The sequence below is a fragment of the Ambystoma mexicanum genome, chromosome 7q (genome assembly GCF_040938575.1).
Source record: "Ambystoma mexicanum isolate Mex_15411 chromosome 7q, UKY_AmexF1_1, whole genome shotgun sequence".
Lineage (NCBI taxonomy): Eukaryota > Metazoa > Chordata > Amphibia > Caudata > Ambystomatidae > Ambystoma > Ambystoma mexicanum.
Window position 1 is genome coordinate 1,013,788,288 of NC_090941.1, and position 22,599 is coordinate 1,013,810,886.

Below are 22,599 nucleotides of genomic sequence, written 5' to 3' on the forward strand. Positions count from 1 at the left end.
TGAGTGGTGGTGTATAGGAAAGAGTAAGCGTGGTAGTGTGATATGGTGGTTATCGGTAAAGCGCTTGAGATGGATCACTCCATCTGTACCATCTATTCTGTTTGTTTTATTTACTCAGTCTGTTCGTTTCACTTTGTTTGTTCATCTGATATGTCTGTTGCGTCCATTTAATCTACTACTCCTTCTATCCATTCAATCAATTTGACCCTTCAACCGCGTGATTTAATCCATCCATTCTGTAGACCCATTTCTTCCTTCCCATCCATTTAATGTGTTCAATCCGCTCCATCAATTCGTAATCATTCGATCTGCTCCATGTTTTCCACCCAATTATTGCAAATATTGCCGGTTAAGGGAACACAACTGTTTTTAAATACACACATTACCCTGTTGTAACCACGTGTCTAGAATGTCTGACACACAATACTGTCATAGCCCAATAACACAAGCAATCGATCCCAAATTAGTAGTGCTAAAACATAACTTTTATCAGTGATAACATTTCATCCAGTAAAACATTACAGTCAGCACAAACGTACAAACTGGTTGCTGGGTATTACAACCGCTACAGTAGTGCCACGCGTTCAATCCCAACTCGGGGACTTCCTAAGGCTGTTCTAGGAAGCCATTGAGTTGGGATGGAACGAGTGGCACTACTACAGCGGTTGTAATACCCAGCAACCAGTTCTTAAATCCATGCTGACTGTCATGTTTTACTGGATGAAATGTTATCACTAATAAAAGTTATGTTTTAGCACTACTAATTTGAAATTGAGTGCTTGTGTTATAGGTCTGTGACAGTATTGTGTGTCAGACATTCTAGGCACAGGGTTACAACACAGCAATGTGTGTATTTATATATATATGTATATATATATAGAAACAGAAAGATGCCAAGAATACATATATCCAGCTTGCACATGCTTGATTGTGACTAACATGGAAAGCTATAACAAAGATGGAAGCTATAGGTGCAGTGAAGTACATGGAAAGGCTGACGGCCTGATTCAGCTAACAGCAGTTAAACAGAGCTTCCAGTGCAGGCACAGTCCACATCCTAGCCAGGGACGAGCAGGGACGGAATGTTTCCAGTTTACCAAGACGATAACACACCTGTGAGGAACTGGGCCTAAAATTCTCATGATTGCAAGCAAGAGAGCTCCATTTCGTGGTCTCTACACACGTGACCTGGAAGAACAGGACAGTGTTTATTCACTCGAGGTAGATGGAGGAAAGCTGTTGCCATCAAACCAGAGGTGGAAAGATACAATTGCTACACAGGTCCATAACTGAATGTACTCTCTCAGGGCTTAGGCGATCAGAGATGACAACTTAATGGGAACACACAGCACCTTTGTGATCGTTCCCATCGCCTTGAAAAGGTCTACTCAGCCTGGTAGCTGTCCAAACACCCAAGGCTGGGAAGACACGTCTTACTCAATCCATAGACACCTTTCACAGTAAGACATATTATGTTGCAGTGGCCAGTAATTTCTCCACTTACCTTCAATTTTGTATTTGTTACCTCTAGAGGTAGTACTAGAAGGAGCCACCACATATGGCGATACAATAACCAGACTAACCCCTACATGTCGTATATGTAGTTTCCCTAAACTGACCAATCCCCATCCGTGATAGGTTTTGGGGGACGTAATTTGTTCTTGTGACATCACTTATGGTTAAAATGGTGTGACGTATGTTTGGAGGGCGAGAGCTCTGGAAACTACATGGATGATGCCTGTAATTCTTTGGGGATAATAAAGACAGTAGACTTTGCCCTATAGTTGAGTCTTCCATTCTTGTGGCAGGGATTTTGTTGGGGCCCAGGAATCATCTTGCTGATAATCGGGGTATCTGCTAAGAGTGCCCCTGACACTCCTTTACAGAGTGAATGGGGATGAGCATGTGCTCGTGCTGTGCCACCGCCAAGGAGCTGATTCTGGTGGGTGTGTGGTGAGGGGAGCTGATTCTGGTGGGTGGGTGGTGAGGGGAGCTGATTCTGGTGGGTGGGTGATGAGGGGAGCTGATTCTGGTGGGTGGGTGGTGAGGGGCAGTGTGCCCTACTACATTTATTAATTGGAATCCATCCATGATAACGCAAGCATGTTATGTGGCTAGACTGGTATTTGGTGAAAGCAGTCTCACCATTTCATGTTGCATGGCATGTTTTAATGGGAATTTGTAATAAAGCAAAAACAATTAGAGTTATTACCTGGCTAGGCTGGCATTTGAGTTCAACCAGTCTACTATTTCTTACTGTGACAATGCATTTTCTACTGGGCATCTATGGTAAAGAAAGCATGGTGTGTTATTAAGTGGTTACGCAGTCATTTTGGTGCAGCCAGTTTAACTATTTCTGACTGGGGCATAGCCTTTTTTTCTGGGCATCTATGATAAAGTAAATATGCTAAGTGTTATTATGTTGCTAGATTGGAATTTTGGTGGAGCCAGTTTGGACATTTTTTCTTATTGTGGCATAGAAATTTTAATGACAAAACCAAACAGGAGTTTGTCCTTACATGGGAATACTGCCCTATTTTGGCAGAGCAAGCCTGGACATTTTTTCTCATAGTGTCATTACTGCCATTATTGCAAAGCAAACATCAGTATGTTCTTATATGGGAATACTGGCATATATTGGTGCAGCTATTATGGACATGTATGGGCACAGCCAGAGTGAAACTGGTTTTATAGTGCCATATATGCTCCTGTGCAATGAATTTCAGCTAATGGACTTTTGGATTCAAATTACCCTACAAAACTAATTGCAAACTCTCTGCCGTTTTACCCAAATGTTCACAGAAAGTGCGCTAATTTACCGTTCCAACACATTTTTCAGATTCTTTGCTCTGGGGAGAGAGCAGGAGTGGGTGGAGGTTAGAAAACCCCCTCAAACTCTGTTCTGTTGATTCAGGCCTCCTCGTTTTGGTCAGTCACTCTGGCATATGTGTGGGAATTGTTTACGCCCCTCCAATTGAAAAATTCATCAGCCACCACTGGATGAGTGGCTCGTGGGTGAATGGGTATACATTTGCGCATACATGGCTGGGATCCAAACAAGGGGCATTTGAGCATGGATGTTTTCTTACATGTTTTCCTGCTATTTTTTGAGTAAAGCCAACATGATAAATGTTACTACTTGGAGTAGGGTTTTACGTGGATGGTTTATAGCACAATGGAGCAAGCAAACTGTACATTTTCCTTCTGTGGCATTGCATTTTTTACTCATAAGGGGCAATGCCAGTATCAAGTGTGTTCTTACATATGAGGGGTAGGGGCACTTGTGCAGTCAGCAAATACATGTGTTCTTAATGTGGTATTGCATGTTTTACTGGCGATAAGGGCAAAGTCAACATGATGGGTTTTCTTACATGGTGCATGGAGGTATCTATGCAGCCAAACGAGGAAACTGTTCCATACTGCAGCATTGCATGTTTTACTGGAAATGAGGGCAACGTCAACATGAAGAGTATTCTGATATGGTGGTGTGGGGGTTGGGCAAGAATGTGTCCAGCAGCAATAACATTTTCTTCATGTGGCAGGAGATTTTTACTGGCCTAAAGGCCAAGGCCAACAAGATAATGTTTTGTTTATGGGGCTACTGGCATCTACTGACAGAGCCAGCATGAGCATGTTTTCTTATGGTATGAGTACTGTGCATAATATTACTGGTGTTACTGGCCACGCAGAGAGTTGGCTAGTACATTTGGGTGTCACGACTCAGGAGCCGGACACACACCTCTTGCTTTCATGCTAGGTGAAAGATTTCAAGTTTGATTAAAACACATACTTCCATCCTCCAGATAGTGCAGTGTGCGGCATGCCGCTGCGGCAGGATGATCATCATGTCCATTGCGCATGTGTGGTGGTCCAGGGACAGCTCGGAGTGTGGAGCGGCTCGTGCTTTTGTTGCCGAACTTGTGGGTGGGGGGACTCAGCATGGCTCACAGCGGGGCCCCACTTTTTGTGTTACGCCACTGACACAGAGTATACTGAGAGTAAGAGATTACCAGGGCTAGCGGCCCCAAAGCAAAGAAGGCATAAACAATACGAGGACCTGCCTAGCTCACTGTGGGGCAGCAATCACTGTTGCACCCGAGTTATTCCATTATTTCTGCATTGATGTTTTAAAGGTTGACCAGTCACGCACATAATGCCATGTTTTTCTATTGCACTCCATCTTTGATTCCACCCGCTTCTAAGCGCTGTGATGATCGGTGTTATTAATACGCACTCAACATATCAACCTCAGAACAATGAAGGACTGATGTGGCACTGCTGGAATTCGAACCTGTGACTGCAGGCTGCACATGGAATGTGAAAAGCAATTGCTCACCTTTTTGACTGCTTACAAGTGATAGAAATGAGACATCAGAGGACAAAAAAATCATTGTAATCCATCATTCAATAATGTCACCTTTGCTACTCTACAATTCAGCTCCACCACACTTGTACTATGTAAAATTCCGGCAGGGCCAAGCTCAGCCTTTCATCCTTCCGAGGTCGATAAATGAGCACCACGCGCTGTGGGTAATAAGCAGCCCTCGGATGCCTAAGGGTTTGTAGCGCTATATAAATGCTAATTATAATGGAAAACATCAGGCTATATAAATGACAAATAAATAAATAAATCAGGCACTCCAAAGACCACCTCTAGTAAAGGTTTTAAACATGTTGTCATGGAACACTTACAATGTAAGTAGTTTATAAACTATAGTGTGTGTAAATGGTAGATGCTGTCATCCAATTCACTAGTACTATTGTCCTTGAATATGGATTTGAGCCATTAACCTGCAGTTGGAGCCACATCCATTCAGCTATCGGCCAGGGGCCTTTAGGCCAAGATCACAAGCTCAAACCTAGTCAAGATTGGTAATGGCTGAAACCACTATATTAGGTGGTTTACCTGTGAACGACTGTATGGTCTCTGCCCTTCCTACAGTACTGAGGTAAATAGGTACTGGCAAACACCCAGTGGGCAACCCTCCCCTTCATGCAGAACTGGGGTACAAAGGCACTGCCAAACACCCAGTGGGCAACCCTCCCCTTCATGCAGAACTGGGGTACAAAGGCACTGCCAAACACCCAGTGGGTAACCCTCCCTTTCATGCAGAACTGGGGTACAAAGGCACTGCCAAACACCCAGTGGGCAACCCTCCCCTTCATGCAGAACTGGGGTACAAAGGCACTGCCAAACACCCAGTGGGCATGACTCCCCTTCCTACAGAAATGGGGTCCATAGTCACTGCCGTACACCGAGTGGGCATGACTCCCCTTCCTACAGAAATGGGGTCCATAGTCACTGCCGTACACCGAGTGGACATGCCTCCCCTTCCTACAGAACTAGGGTTCATAGGCACTGCCAAATATCCAGTGGCTAGGCTTCCCCTTTATACAGAACTGGGGTTCAAAGGCACTGCCAAACACCCAGTGGCTAGGCCTCCCCTCATACAGTAATGGGCTCTATAGTCACCGCCATACACCCAGCAGGGGGCCACCCCTTCCTGCAGTACAGTAGCGGGGTTCGTAGCCACTGCCAAACACCGAGTGGCTAGGCCTCCCCTCATACAGTAATGGGCTCTATAGTCACCGCCATACACCCAGCAGGGGGCCACCCCTTCCTGCAGTACTGGGGTTTGTTGGCACCCTTGATGGCTGTCTCACTGGTGCCCCCCACACTAATGCTTGCCGGGGGCACCAGCCTGCAGGATCCCTGGGGCCTCAAGACATCATATTTTAGGAGAAATAAAAAGCATGCTCTGCGGTTTTATTCCCCCCTGCCAAGTTCTAGTGGACTGGGGGTGGGGGGCAGCTGCCTGGAATTGCGGCGGGATTCCATATTCCCGCTCAAGGCTGAACAAGGGGTGGTCTTCAAGTACCAAGTCGCACCATTTTGTTAACAAGCCACGTTAAGACGAAACAGGGCGTTCCAGTAAAGCGTGTAGCAGATTCGGGACACTAGGAAAATAGCAGGATGAAAACCAGGCATCTAGACTCCAACATGCTGCATACATTAAAGTAACCCCGGGGAAGGCAAACATATACTTACCAGACTCAAAATAACATACATGGATTCAAGCGGGGGAACTAACCCATCTGGAGTGAAATCACCTAATAAGAGCTGACATGTTGCAGGGAGGGGGGACCTGTGCACATCTCTAGGGTGAGTCTGCTGCACATGTGACCTTCAGCACAGTAGGGGGTCCCCAGAGTGGGTTATCCTTTCCCTAATGGGCTACCAGGCACTATAATAATAATAATTTAGCATTTATATAGCGCTACGAACCCTCAGGCATCTGCTTATCATTACCCATGCTGTGTAGTGCTCATTTATCAACTGCGAAGGATGAAAGGATGAGTGTGGCGCTGCCGGGATTCGAACCTGGGTAAGCAGCCTTTGCACAGATGTCAAAGCGAGCGCTCTACTCGCTGTTCTATCGGACCAGCTATGTGGATCGCAGCCTCTGCCTACTCTCCAGGGGCCTCAAGGCAGCAGGGGAATTATTAAAGAAAGGCCCAGAGCAAAAAACTCCAGTAACTTTCACTGGTGCACGTGCTATGCAATTTGCACTGTTTTAGCACTGGGGAAAAACTGCCCTAGTTCATAAACATGTTCTTGCAACGTGTTTTGCACTAAATGGCTCTCCCGACGTTTTGCACTACAACTCCCATAACCCTTCACTATTGAAAATGCTGGCATAGGATAATGGGAGTTGTAGTACCAAATATCTAGAGAGCCAACAAATGTGCAGACCCATACACAGGCGCAATGTTTGGTAGTAGCGTTAATGGGCGATGGTGTGGGCACCAGGGCAAACATTGCTCCGGGTGCAAAAATACATTATATAGAACTAGGGCCATTTTTACGCTAGAGCTAAAAGAGTTCAAATGTACACTTGCGCCTGTGCAAGGTGTCTGCAATGTGGGCTCCTGCTGTCGACACTAGGGCACACAGTGGGATTTAGCTCTCTGAGCCTGGCTATGGTTGACCTTAGGGCGTGGCGTCGAGCGAGCAGTGCAGTCTGTGAATGGAGTCTACGCAAGGCACTAAAACAAAATATGATATTATATAATTGGTTATTTATAAGGTGCTTAATACCCAGAGGTTTCTAAGCCCGGACCTGGGGATTGAACCTGTTTTGCTCCGTCTTCCTTCCAAGGCAAGCACGTTGCCCCTGAGCTATCCTCCCAACATGCTGCACTGTAAGGCGTTTTCTTCCACTGGCCTGCCTACCGGATCCGGCAATCAGTTAATTTAGGGAATTACCCCTTTGGTGCTGACTAACCCCAACCTCCTGCTGACACATCCCCATCCCAGTTCTAAGATCTATCAGAGTCAGGATGGGGGCCATGCCGTGTACTTGGCCCCAGACAAGGCGCAGGACCGCAAACTAACCACAGAGACTATCACACACGTACGCACGCTCGTATTTCAAAGCCTGCGCCGCTCCATTGCCCACTGAACCTGCAGAACCGCAGTTAGCAGTTAGCAATTTACTCATTTTACAGTATTGTCAAAGCTCAGGGGCAGAGCAAGATTCGGGGAATCATGGGAACGTTGCCAGCTTCTGGGAGAAACTCTGGGAGGAGATGTATTTCTGAAGTTGAATGAGGTCCTAATTGCCTTCATATTTATCTGGTAATTAACAAATAACGGAGTCTTCCTCATTCCTCTTAACCAAGCGGAGGAGAACATGGCTTCTCTGCCTTATGAAGAGAATCCAACTAGACTAACACCATGAATACCCCGTAACTAGAACACATACCTCTTACCAAGTCCTTCCAATGTGTCCCTGTATGAGAGTCCAGGTACATTCAGATGTAGTTGCTTGCCCAAGATCAAACAACTTGTTCAAGCTACGAAGTCGGGATTAGAAGCTGTGCTTAGCTGTACCACATCTCACACCTTGGCAACTAGACCAAATGTTCTACCACAGGCTGTGAAGTGAGTTCTACCTTTGAAGATGGCAACAGTTACACTAGTGGCTACCAAAATGAGATGAATAACACCCGGCTATCCTGGAAGATGAAAGGATCTCTCATGTGGTGGTGTGTGTTGCATCCCACCTGATACCGGGCATAAGAACGGAAAAGCGCATCTAATTCCTACTTCCTCTGATAGCAAATTCCCTAGTCCGCGGACTTCACATCAATCAAACATGGATTTGCTGAGGGTCAGCAGTTAGTTTTCTGGGTGAGAGAGGGCATTCTGAAGGCTCCCCGCCTCCACTTCCGGAGTGCTCTGTGCTCGTTTCTTTCCTTTTCCCACTCCCTTTGTCTTCCCCTGGCCTACACAACCTAACTTACTTTCCCCCGATGTCATTATGGGCCCGATTCATGGACTTTTTTGCACGGTTCAAAGTGCCTTTGCACTGCCGACACAAACCTTGATTCATGGAACTGTGCCTTTCTGCCGTGCAAAATGAACTTTGCACTGGAAAAATACACTTTGCACAGTTCCATGAGTCAGGGTTTGTGTTGGCCGTGCAACGTTTCTTTTCAGCAGTGCAAAGTCACTTTGAACCGTGCAAAAAATTCCATGAATTTGGCCCTATGTTATCTCCCACCAGACACTGCACCTTCATCCGATCCGAGCCCCACGCCCCACAGCTGAGGCGTCCCATGATTTAATCATTCTGCCTTGAGCCACACCATCTACAATATGCTGGCATATTTTGGCATATTTGGAGGAAGGTGTTTTCACCCGGTAGGGTAGTGCAACTTACTGGTTATGTAAAATCCTGGATATAATTAATTGTGTTTGAAGTGTGCAACTTGAGTGGATCTTTGAACTCTTCAAATGGAAACTGTGCACTCTGTTTTATATCCTGTGTTGTGTATGTGTGATGGCTTTTTATATTGTGACTAGTATGAAAGCCTGTGTGCAAGGACCAAAGTGTGTAAGGAAAGACATTGTCAGAGAGTGTATAGTAGGACCACAATTTGTCCTAAGGAAACAGCTCCCTCTAGTGGTGACAACAGGCAATGCAGGCAGTCTCTACTGTGCATGACTGCATCAGACAAACATACATCTGTCCATTTTTGATATAGGATGGGTATGCCAACAATATAGTGATTAATTGCTTGATTGAGTGGTAACACTGCTTGATTGCATTCATTTAGCGACCTAAATAATATGTGAAAACAGGATTGTGTCTGAAAATTGGGCTCCATTCCTCAAATGTGCGAAAAGAGCGAAAACAAGAGCCGATAAAAGTTTGAAAATCAATAATGAAAACAAATTCTACTAGATATTGATGAAGGATTCCCTCCATGAATCTTAAAAAGTGTGCGTGTTCACCGCTCGCTCTGCTGGCGGTTCCCCCCTCCTCCACCCCAGTGAGAGCAACAATGTCCTCCATAAGTGCCATTCAGAGACAACATGTTCTTCTGTGCTTTACGGCATTGTAACAAACTAACAAACCAAAAGTGGTTTTAAAAAAAATAATTTTGTTTAATCTAACACTTGCTATTGCATTCTTGATAATGTATTTCCTTGTGCAGAACAGTATTATCTCCCAGCCCATTGATCTTGGATGAATGAGAGACTGCATGCCAGCAGCACACCACACCGTACATGCCAGAAGAGACACCAACCCACATGCATGTATGCATGTCTATCGGTAGATTGTTTAAATGGTGAAAGAAACGGCTTGAAAGAAGTATAGGACAGCACACACAGGTGGAGAAATAGCAGAAGCGAAGGAGTGGTGGGGAAGAGTTGGTAGCGACATCAGCGGCAGTGCAGTATTCCATGAACAGCAGGGTCTTCCGTTCCTTCTCTCAGAGCAACACATTGTATCTCTGGGTTGATAGATGGACGGTTAAGTGCTCACACCAGACATGGGGTAGGCCTGTACTTTACAAGTTGAAATCCCAGCAGGCCCGATTCAGCCCTTCACCCTTCAGAGGGCGTTACATTGTGTAGTGGTACCAGATAGTTTTACAGCAGATAGAAGCCAGAGCAACCCACATGGACCGCTATACATACACCTGCACGTATTACTATTTAAGTGATCATTGGAGTGTTGGAACTCAACTGTGAAAGATTAAGCGACATTATGAACATGTCAAGTTTTATCTTAGATTGTAAAAATGTGTCTTGCCTACTCTGTCATCAGTACAGGGATTTACCGGAACCCTCAGGCTAGCACCAGTGTCCTAATTAATTTTGAGGGTAACATTTTATATATCGGGTACATATATCTGGGGCTGATATGGAAGAAGGTTTACATTTGTCCATGATGAGCAGTCAACTATGGGTGGTAATGTACAAATGCATGTAAAACTTGATGTAAAATGTGATGCTGTCAAAGATACAATTAAACGGCCATAAAATGTGACTTTTCAGAGGGCAACTGTGTGTTGGTAGATGTGCTCTAAGGATTCAACATCAGATAAATGTGCTCCCATAAGAGGTATGCCACTAAAGAAGAAAGAACGTATCTGCAAAGTTAAATACTTATCGACAACCTGATGAAGGTCTGAGAAAAGTCATAGAATAGATCGAAACATTTAACTGCTCAATAGAACATGTGAAGGAATAAGCAAGAATGTAATGCCCACACTACCAGAGGTATTCACATTATTTTTTGTTTAGGGCTTTGCAACACTTGTAACACTGCACTTATTTTGTTTTGTTGTGGGAATTCATCCTCTGTGAAAGTTGTCACGAGTATATGTGTTTGCAATTTTTAAACTGTGAGTCCTCATCTGCTAGCATAAGATTTGAAGGAGTAGTGGGACTTATTGATCTGCAGCGTGCAGAGAATGGGTTTCTTAACGAAATAGAAATATTGCAAGTATGACCTTTCCTGTAGCTTTGGCCCCATAAAGAATGATGAACACTTGCAGCCAATCCTGCAACCTCCCACTGCAGCTCTCGCCACTCTTACGAGTTACTGCGAGGCAGGTGAGGCATATGTGAGAGTTTCGGGCTCTCGCATAAGACGCCCAGTTTGACCTCTACCTGACACCTTCCAATCAGGCTCCCCTGTATCTACACACCCAGGTTACGCTCAACAAGCTAGGAGGCCATTTCATTCTTTTTTTTCATCTTTTATTTATTTATCATTTTTATTCATTAAAAAAGTATGCTTCCAATACATATGAATATTAAACATCATATAACTTGAAGGATACAAATATTAAAATACACATTCACATATTAAGTAATACAAACTACTATAAAATCATCATGATAACCTTAAGCAAACATAGAGGACATTTAATTCTAATTAGCATAATCGATAGCTCGATCTTAGAGAATAGATGGGGAGCTATGTCGGGCTATGATGCGCGTGCAAGGCTAGAGTGATCCATTATTACTCAGCTTGGAGGGGCTCCTTTTATCAACTTAGAAGGAAGAAAATCTGAAACAGTTGAAACAGAATTGGTAATTGCGACCTGACATTGCACCAAATTTTCGACAAAAGTAATATCTGACAAGGCAAATCCGAATAGCGTGCGAAAATAAACCTTTTGCACTTGTAGTTATTACTGACTTTTTTTTGCAATTTCTCCTTTCGCGGTCCCAGATAACTCACAAAATTTACAAAAAATTGAATGGTTGTTTCCGGAATTTTAATTGACGAGAGAGGGGGTATTGTCTTGGTAATTGGATGTCATTAATAGACCCCTCGCTTCATTGAGGACGTGAAGCGAGCCAGGTTTGGCTGTCACTGTCACTGAGCGATCATGTTTCGGCGCTAACAGTCAAGACAAGCGTTACGTTTTTTGTCATGTTTGACAAGCATTCATAATTCAGTAGCTGTGATCAATTAAGATTGATATGTTTTAATGCTTTTAACATTTTCCATGCTTTTTAAGAAGATTCCGAGCGTACGTGACATGATCCTGTCATTGTCTGAAAAGAGCTTGGTGTGTAAAGGACATTCCTCACGATATTCTGTCTGTGCTATGATCCGACACATTTTCCATGGGGATTTTATGGATTGTGGTTAATATTGTCTTAAATGTACGCAGGTTCTGTATTCATATTGCCCAAGGCCCTGGTTCCGCAGGCGATATTTCTGACAACTTTCTGAACTTATCCAAAATGGAGTCGTCTAACAGGAGGATCCGCGGCCGTTGAGATTCTCAATTAACTATATTTTGGTTGAATGGGGGCCGCTCCAGGTAGAAAGATCAACGTGCCAAATATCAGACAAATCAAGGGAGCGGAGGGAGAAAAATCCATGGACCTAACTTACAAAATGTTTAGTGTGGAGAAAAAGTACTCTTTGGACCAAGCTAAGTAGGCCTAATTTACAAAAAAAGTACCAGCCTGAGGGCCTGATTCATGGAATATTTGCCCGGTTCAAAGTGAATTTGCACTGCTGAAAAGTGATTTTGCACTGTCGTCACAAACCCTGAATCATGGAACCGGGCAAAGTGTATTTTTGCTATGCAAAGTCAGCATATAGTCATTTCTGCAGTACAAAATTACTTTTTTTGTAAATCAGGCCCTAATTTACAAAAAATGTGCTAAGTCCACTCTACGCGGACTTACAATAGCAGCCCTGGTGTTAAGCCGGAGCGGCAGCTTGGGAGGTGTGGTGGCGGGCTAAGAATAGAGGCACACCAGAAAGGGGGTGGACCACGCTGGCACAGAGCGGCGTGGCAACGTCACTTTTGGTTGACGCCGCTCGGCACCAAAAGTATAGAGCCAAGGGGTTATGGGCGGGTATGAAGAGACAGGCGCAAGGTGCTCTCCCTCTCTTTTGCCTCCGCCCGGGGGACCGGTGAGGTGTAGTGGCAGCATGGTCCATTCAAGAGTTGAAACATAATCACGCAGAAGTAGTGGGCAGCGCATGCCCACTAATCGGTAGCTGGGGATTTTTCGCTTTCCAAATGGTGTGGGATTGGCTACTTCCACTCGCCCCAAAGTTAGCACACCTGTCGATACAGTTTCCATCAGTGGGGAGCATTGCATCTGGTCTTGTTTTGTCATAGGTGGGGGTGTAGAGGGTTTGCTGGGGAGTGTCAGTTCGCTGTGGTAGAACACCCAGTATGTTTGGTGCCATTCGGGTCGGAACTCCCTACATATTCACTAATCATGAAATTCATGTGTTGAAGGTACTCATTTTGTGACTAGCAGTGAAGGATCTACATCACAGGAAACGCCCCTCATTCGGTGTGTGGGTAATACTCATTGACTACAGTAGGAGCATTACCCATATTTTCACCCTTGTCATACGGTAAGGGGGCATTGCTTCTAATGTGGGGTATGAGTTTTTATCTCTGGTCAATATCGCCATTGCTTGGAACAGCAATGCAACTTTTATTTTGATGTATTCTCCATGGAGGGGGCATTGGAACTAAGGTGGCGTATGTGCTTTTCCTCAGGTAAATTTCACCACTTTTGCTTTCAAAAGATGGCATTTTTTATGTTGATGCATTCTCGCTGGTTTTTAAAAGATGGTCTGTGCGTTCCTGCTTCATGCATGTTTTATAATAATGGGCTAGATTACAGAAACTTGGCACCGGTGGAAGTGCAAAGTTGCACGTTATAAGCACTAGGGCCAAGTTTGCCCTATGTTTAAAAACGCTGCGACACATTACTAAACCATTGCACCTCGACAAGTGCAGTTTGGCATATTAAAAGCACCCGGGCAAAAAATGCGCCAGTGCAAAAAAAGATGCATTTTCGTTAAATGTTTGCACCAGGGCAAAGTTTGCTAAGTAGGGCAGGCTTTGTGGAACACTGGGGAAGCGGGACCACGAGCACGCAACTTTCACAGTGGTTTCAGGCACAATTCTGGATGCAAAAAAATATAAAACATTCACGCACTACATTTTCATGTCCCCGTTAAGCTTTCCATGTAGCGGGCATCCTGGTCTGCGACAGGTGAAGGAGGAAAACGAACTGGTTTCATTATTTGCTGTAAACACTTGTGTACAGACGCATTATGAATGTCATATCATATCATATCATTCATAAACGCTCTCCTCTTGTCCTGAATGTTCCTGTATGTGTGTATGTGCTTTATAGCCTCTGTTTACCATTCGTAGCCAGGTTTGTCTAACAAGTGGGGCCTGAAGCTAATGTAGTTGGGCCCGCGGCAATGACATTAACATCTGTAAATGCCCCCACAGCGCTGCCGAGTGGGCACTTAGAGATTTTGGGTGGGCCTTGCCCTCTCAGGCCCTACCCTGTCTATGCCTCACGTGCGGACAATTATTCCTTTAAAGCGATTTGATTTCCTTTTTGTGCCGACGAGCTGGTCCCTCTATTCTTCATGGGTGATTGCAGTTCTTAATTAACGCTCAAAGCTGGTTGGTCGACTTATTGGTGGTGTAAGGAGAGTATATTTTGTCTCTGCCATCGGTTAACCGTGTATCGATGATAATTATGGGGCAAGCGTGTTTCGTTTCAATTGGCTTTGTGTCAAGGTTTATTTAATTTTCCCTGTAACGATGAGCACGCACCCCATTTTCAATACATCTGTTTCTTTTCCCTGTATGGTAAAACTACATGGCAGAGCAGGGACGTCATTTCACCAAAATGCCAAAGGTAGCAGAAGTGACATCACACAACCCTTGACCTCTGATGACATCACAGGAAGTGGTCATTTGACCCCGCCCTGAAGTGATATCAAGGGAAGCGATGGAACACGACCTTTCACCCCTTGACAAAACAGGAAGTGGCATCACATAGCATTGCTTCTAAGTACACTACGAAAAATATGGTTATGATATTACCATAATGTGATATACATTTCATACAAGAATGGATCGCCATATGTATCATTAAGATCAGTGTGTATAGTTCCATATTACCAAATTACTGTGAATGCAAGCAGAAGGCCAAGGACAAATGATAATGATGTGGTATGATATGGCGCTTACGCTTAAGCGCTTTATATAGAAAAAATATACATACACTATCACCCAACCTGTGTTGGTACTCATTTATCACCCTCAGAAGGATGAACGGCTGAGTTGAGGTGTTTAAGAACAGACTAAATCAGTGATTAACCCCCTGAAGTGTGCCTGAAATAAACCCTTAATGAGTTTAGCAATTACTGTATAGAATTCCCGAAAGACAAATTATTTGATATTCCTATACTTTCTTATTTAGGGTCACTGCTGAAATTGTTAGACTTGTGGAACCCCTGTTTCTTTATTTTTCGTTTTTGAAAAAAACATGTTTTAAGAGGCCTGAACAAGAAAGCCAACCACTCCAGAAGGAAAGTGCCACATGTTGCTGGCCACAGCCCAGGGACTTGCATTAAATATATATATTTTTTTTACTTTTTGTTTTTAGGTGTAGCAAGGGAGATCTCGGGGGTCGCAGTTGCGGCCCCTGGCGACCCCTAAATGAAGTCCCTGTGTCATAGCTACGTTTTAGCAGTTTTTTCATTAGGTGGGATTTGGAGATGCTGTGGTTAAGGACCAGCATCGTCAAGCACCACTTATATTCTGTGAAGGTACAGTTGGATAGCATATCATGGGTGTTGGTAATATAAAGGTTTCCCTCGTTGCCGAATATATTCCAGAGTACTCCTCGGGGCTCAGGGTGGCACATGCTGGTGGAAACTAGGGTACACTTCCGAATGGCGATAAAATTCAAGTGTACAGTTGTTAATTGTATTGTAATTGGTTATTTACAACACGCTTAATACCCAGAGGTTTCTAAGCGCAGACCCGGGGAACAGGGAGCGAACCAGTTTTGCTCCATGTCGTCTTGCTTCCAAGGCAAGCATGTTGCCCCTGAGCTATCCTCCCGGCCCTAAATTGGTGAATATTGCTTTGCATGTCAGTGATGCCATATTGGCATGAGCTGGTGTAAAATGGTAATAGTATTGTTTTTATCTGCACAGGGCTCCCCCCTGCTGAGTGGGGACAGCCTGCCCGGACCTCACTGGGGCCTCTTCAGCTATTGATTGACTTTGGGAGTTAGCTGGTAAGGTCCTTCACAGAGAAATCCCGCCTGGGTCCTTGGTTGCCCTTCACAGCGGGTGGGGCGGATTGAGGGGCCACACCCCTGTTGTAAGGAGGCAGCGAGAAATGCCTGTGGTTTGCCTTTTGCTGAATTGCATTCTGTTTTTTTGTCACCTTCCATTCAAGGGAGGGATCAATTGTAGTCCTGGTGTCCAGAGCCATTTGTGTGTGAGTTCCCACTTGGAGTGCGTCTGGGGGTTCCGGGAAGGTAGGGTCTGCGGGCACAGGAGATATCGATCCGGGGAGCACTGATAACAGGTAGAGGGTCTGGGGTATCCGTGGTTATCGGTTCTAAAGGGGTGTGGTCTGTGAGGGGTCACACCATTCTGTTGGGCATTGCCCATACTAACAGATAGGGTGACAGTTGTGGCTTCCTGGGGGCTTGTGGGATAGATGCTTGCCCCCTGGCAGCAGTCCTCTTTGAGCGGGGCTGAAGGGCTGCAGGCAGGTAGGGTCTGCGGGGGCTGGGGATTCAAGTGGTGCTAGATGCAGGCCAAGAGTTTGGGGGCTCCCGGGTATTGTTTTTCTAGGGGTGTGGAAGGTGAGGGGCCACACCTTACTGCTTTGGGCCGGTAGTGTCTGTGGGGGCCGGACAATTGGGATCTGGGGGGACATTGTACACAGCCCAAAGGGCTGTGGGGATCCCTCGGGTATCGTTCCCCAAGGGTGTCACAGGGATGGGTTTGCATTTCTGTACTAGGGGTTGAATGGGTGATTGTAGGAAGTTAAATTGCACTGCACACAGAAAGGCTTTTCCCACGGGGAGGGTCTTGGTAGGGACCGCAGTGCAAGGCCATGGTTTGGGTACATCTGCGGTGCAGCCTGGGGTGTGGCCCCCCTTCTGGTTGTTTTATATGGCCCCAGTGAGGGCTTTCAGTTTCATGGCCGGTTAGATCAGGGTGCAGCATTTGTTTTGCAGGTCTAACATGTGAAATGTATTAAAGTGTCTTGTCATTTATCTCTAGATGCCACTCTGTGAAAGGGGGAATGACCCCCAGGCAGCCTGTGGATTATGTACAATGGATGGGCCGCACAGAGAGGACTGGGGGGGGGGCACTGCCGGGGGTATCCCAGCATGCAGAGTCCGAAGGTCCCCATCGACTGATGCCATGGGCCAAAGATTGGGGAGGGGCATCAGGAAGGAGAAGATAGGATGGATTAGTCGCAGCAGCACATTGGAGGCGTGGTTGCAGACCAAGAAGGGAGGCGCACGAGAAAGGGGCGCGCCCTTCCCGACGTGAGCGGTGTGGTGACGTCACTTGCAGGCGACACCGCTCGACGCTGGTAGCATAGAGCCAAGGGGTCCCGGGTGGGTATAAAGAGAGGGGGAGCGAGGTGCTCTACCTCTCCTATGATCCCCGCCCGGGACCGCCCGGGACCGGTGAGCTGCAGAGGCATTACTTTTCTCCATTTTCCCAACATGTGCATCAGGGGTTTGAGAGGGTGTGGTGTGGTAGGTTGGGGCACATTGCATTGAACTGAGTTATGGGCTCAACCATTTGAATCCCTGGAAGGGGGATTTATTGTTGATTTATCATATAGTCCAAGGTTTGTTGCGAAACTGTGCAGTGTCATGACAGGGGCTCATTGAGCGGTCCTCATCGGTCTGTGCAAGGGGGAGCAGGTCTGGTCGGTTTAGGGGGACACAATATTTCCCTCGGGCCCATTCTCGGAGTGTGGGGGGGGCAATGGCCATGGCCACTCACCTACGTTGAAATAGGTCATGATGACATAATGATGAAGTAACTGATGATGTAACAGTTTTGATGATGTTATTCTTGTACAGCTTTGCCGCGTTTTTTGGTGATGTAAGAAATGCGGCCTAATGCCTTCCAAAGAATATTTGTGTCTGGTGTCACTCACTGAGCCCGCCGCCTGCGCCGCCCAGTGCTCGCCTTGTAAATTAGTCCCATTTAGTGCAGTGCAAAGAGTACTTTTGCACTGCAAAGTCACTTTGCTCCATGCTAAACATTTAGCAAATTAGGTCCCATGCTTGTACGATGGGACCCCTTTCACATAGCCCGTGGCCATTGTGACATCAGACGTCTATAATACACTGTTTAATGTTTAACTGTTTAATGTGGCCAACTCATCAGACACAAAGGGAGGGCGCTCAGTGCTGAAACGATAGCTACTCTTATGCATATTAAGTGGTGATGAGGTTGTGGAAACTGCAAAACATCTGCTCACCGAGTGCGATCGCTTCAATGCGCTAAGAAAGCAGAGTGCTATGCATTGGATCTCTCTCCTTACGGAAGGGATGGCGGGAATGATGTCATTTTAATTTTTAATTTGACAAAAGTTTGGATTTTTATTGAAGACATTTTACAATTATTAATCGTTTAAATGTGTTGCATTCACTAATAATTGTAATATGCTTGTTTGTCTTGTTGTATATTACTGATTTATTACTTTTTACATGTTTGTGTATAAAAAGCCTTAACAGGTTCTCTTATACTAAAATAAAATAAACAATAAAATATTATACATGGTTTTGACATCACAGAGATGTGAGCAGGGGTAGAGCAGAGCTGTGAAGAGGCATGCGGGTGGCGGCCACCTCATCACTGGCTCACTTCCATGTTCCGGTGCTCCCCACCACTGCCCGTTTGGCCAGGTATAGGCCAACAAAAACTTGAATGCACTCAAATGCAAGCACCCAGGCTTGTGGCTGTGTATTTGTAACTCTTTCTGCACTCTGGCCTGCCTGGCCTGGCTAGGGCAGGGTGTATGTATCTTTTTAAGAATGCATGTTGCACCTGAAACTGGAGAGTTTATTCGTGTGAACTGCAGCTGAGCTGTCCCCCCCTATTTCTGACCATGTTCCCCTCAAAGTCGTCCCAGGCCTGCCCCCCAGGGCACCTACCACACCTGTTGTCAATGCCAGGGGTCTGCCTTCATTTCTGCTGCCACAAAGAGGAGCGTCAGAAAAGAGGAAAAGTGGACCCTACTTGAAGAATGATGAAAAGGGCAGGTGCATCGTGACTGCAGTGTGTATGTGTGTGCCTGTGCCTATGTGTGTTAGAAATTGTATGACTGAGTCAGTGTGTGGTTGTGTAAGAGAAACTATGTGTACATGCCTGTGTGAGTGAGCCTATTTGTATGCATGTTTAAAAGAGAGCATGAGTGGCAATCCTTGTGTGAATGTTTCAGTGCATGTAGTTGTGGTTTCTTCTATGCACTTACTCTATCAGAATTGTCCCTGGTCCTAGTATGATAGCAACCTCGTCTGTTTCCTCCACCCTCCCATTACTGCTTTTTTCCTCCTCACCACCCCTCCAGCAGTATCTGAAATGTCGTCAGGCCTAGTATGATAGTTGCTTGTTTTGTTCCTCCCCTACTTTTCTGCACCCTCTCCCTCACCTGTTTTTCTCCGGTTCTACCAGAAATGTTGTCAGGCCTAGTACGGTAGTCGCCTGTCTGTTTCCATTTCCTTCCCACTCTCCCCCTCCCTTCCTTATCTATGTCTTATCTCTTGCACTATCTGAAATGTCGTCAGGCCGAGTACGATAGTTAATTTCACATCCTTACTGTTCATGGCCTGTAAGAATGTGGTTGTATTTTCCCTTGTTCCCTCCCTTGTCTTGAAGCGCTTTGAAACACATTGTGTATAGGCGCTATATAAATAAACAATCATAATAGTAGGACACGTACACTTGTGTATTCGTCAGGGCCTGTTCGATAGACTAGCACCATGAGTGTATATATTGTATGCACTAAACTGATTGTACTTCAGAGTGGCAAAACTGGCAGCATGAATACGTGTTTTACGTGGATATGCTGGCATATATATTTTGATTGCAGGTACCTACCACGCTCAGGCTATCCCTGAACAAAGGACTTAACACTATAAAGTACAGTGCATATTAATAAAGTACACTTTGCTACCTGAACTATTATCTATGCATAGATGGCAACGGATGAAATTCCAAGTCAGCCATGCTGCGGTTTAAACCCAGGGTTTCCTGGCCAGCAGATGTGCTCAGTTCACTGAACTGGCTCACTTTGAGTGCTTTATGTGGTCCTGGTATTTTCTCTTTTCCCACCCAACATACAATTACTTTGAACCTACTCTTACTTCATGCGGATTACATGTATCTACTTATTGCAGGTGGTATAGACAGTCATAGAATTTAGTGTTTTTCGCATGATGTATGGTGACATCTTATACTTTCTAGTAGAAAGTGGTATGGAATGCCAGGGTACATTTTGTATTTGCACATGAAATTTGATGCTGCTGTGTATGTGTTTATGCTAAATTACATAAGATGAAAAGGCATATAGCAATATTTCATGGACTATATTTAGCTTAGTTTATCTTTTCTTAGGTATCTTGCAGGAAGTGTTAATATGATTGTATTGCATTGTTTATTTATATAGTGCCTATACACAGGAAACTGTTTCAAAGCGCTCACATATTCAAAACATGTTGCTTTCTGATGTAGACAATAAACAGCCTGTAGAATATCTCAGGGGCAATGTATTTGTCATGTAAGCAAGACAATGCTGATCTTCACGGGTTCAAATCCCAGTCCTGTGAACCGCAAAATAAAAGTTGAATACAATGGGCCTCGTTACGAGATTGGTGGGTGCCATGGCGCTATTTGCGCCATGACTGCCACCAATAACGTGTCCGGCACTGGTCTCGTTCAATGGGGATTTACCGGTGTAGTCCGACCTTTGCGGGACCGCTAAGTCCCCATTGAAAAAGCCATTCCCCATTCCCATTTGAGCCCCCATAGAGCTCAAAGGGAATGGGGAAGGCGCTAATAATGGTACTGCAAATTGCGGTACCGTTATTAGCTCTGAAGTCCCTTAACGGGTCCCGTCCATAACGCCTGGTCAGACCAGGCATTAAAGGAGGGACCCGCTAAGGGAACTCGTAGAAGGGCGGTAAGGGATTACCGGCACCAGTCTCCTTACCGGTGCCCGGTATCCCTTACCGCCCTACTCGTAATGAGGCCCAATGTTTCTGATGTCTGCTTATTGCATGTATAGGATTTTTGGTATGCAGCAAAGCCTTTCAGAATTCTAAATGCTTCCCTCGATGATCAATCTTATTGCATGCAATAGTATGAGGATATGCTGTGTAGCCTCAATGCATTTGATATGCATAATTCAGCGCTGCTTACCTTTCTTTCACTTAATGCACAATGGTAGGGAAGCGTAAAAGAGGTGAGGAATGGGAGTAACTTCAGCATGGGCAGTGGATGAGGTGTCAGGTAATGTGGGGTTTAATGACAGCCCTGCACACAAAATGAAAGGCCAGGTTAGTCATCTAATTTGAAATACATGCTTCTTATGGCAAGGCACACTGGAAAAATGACAGGCCTAAAACCTTAACACAGCGAAGGGGCCTAGTGAATGGAAAATATGTGTTTGTTGAAAGTTGATATACATAAATAGGTGAAGATGTAAAAGGCGCATTGTTGGTTGAGAGACAAAAAGTCGCATTTGTCATTGAAACTGCCACACAAATTCTGTGCACCCTGTAAATTAAGCAACACGGGAACTGACATTATGTTGAATGGGAAGCTGTGTGCATTTTGCAGCTGAAGTCACAATTACATGGAGGTAAAAATATTGCTAAGGGTAAAAATGCACATGGTAAATGACAAAATGAACAGCAGGGTTTAAATTATGTTGCCCCATTATAAACTAATACTGTGCAAAACAAGAAGAAAATGCATAGATTCAAATGTGCATTGAACAATAACAGAAACATGTAAGTTGTTTAAATAAGTAAAATGCTGCACTGTGAAAAGAATGCAATATTTGAAAAAGCTATTTTGCTTTTAGAGTGAAGTCTGGGCCCTATGGGCGCAAGGCAGATTTACCAAGTGACTTCCCCCATTGCAGGTCTGTTGGGGTCCTTATCTGGAAGGACGATCTCTTTGAAGCTGGAGCTTACCAGGTATTTACACTGGCTAGATACGCACAGAGCCCTCCTGGGTGGGTGAAATGTTTACAAATGAATACACTATTAGATTGGAATTGTGGACAACTGAAGATTACAGGGACAACATGGCAAATGCCAGCACAGCCTCATGATGTCAGAGACCATATGCTGGTGGAGATACAATCTCTGCATTGTCCCTTAGTTCAGCTTTGGGCTTCTCAAGAGTGATTGGTCAAATTTATTGCAGGCTAAATCAATATTCAGCCAGAGAATGCAGATGATGGGAACCATGTGGTTTCGATAAAATAGAGAAATTAAACAAAGCCAACCGATTTAGAAATATATGGCCAGTGATTTACATGTAAATTGATTTAATAATTATGAGACTGTGATACTTACTGGGTTGTGACAAATGTCATTTTGAAACTAATTTTCAGGCAACAGTGTTAATGTGACTTTCATTCAATTGTATGTGGAGGTTTTTAGTAACATTTCTGCTCCAAAAATGTTAGAAATCTGCCATTTGGGGAGCTAATGACATATTAAATTAGATATCTGATTAGGAATGTTTATATTCCCAACTATGTTAGTTTTCACAAAAAAAGCGAAATGCCATAGCATGCGTGTGCAATAACATGCCAAAAGTAATCTCTCCTTATCCATCACGGGTAGGGGGACATTAATATCTATATAGCATGGTATTTATTGGTAAATTACTACACTGTAACATTTAAGGACTTTTTGAGTGAAAAATT

At 44.8% G+C, this 22,599-nt stretch overlaps 1 protein-coding gene across 2 annotated transcripts in view; it reads right to left on the reverse strand.

Annotated features, from left to right (window-relative positions):
- The window catches only part of PDE2A (phosphodiesterase 2A), a 2,546,881-nt gene that overhangs the window by 1,575,917 nt on the left and 948,365 nt on the right, over nucleotides 1–22,599 (reverse strand). Inside the window, exon 1 of one of the 2 annotated variants that reach the window (XM_069640248.1) lies at nucleotides 21,078–21,154. The exons of the other annotated variant lie outside the window; for it this stretch is intronic. Coding sequence (XP_069496349.1) covers nucleotides 21,078–21,146 — 69 coding nt within the window. The 5' untranslated portion in view covers nucleotides 21,147–21,154. Of the gene's footprint in view, nucleotides 1–21,077; nucleotides 21,155–22,599 lie in introns of those variants that run through there. 2 annotated transcript variants of the gene reach the window in all.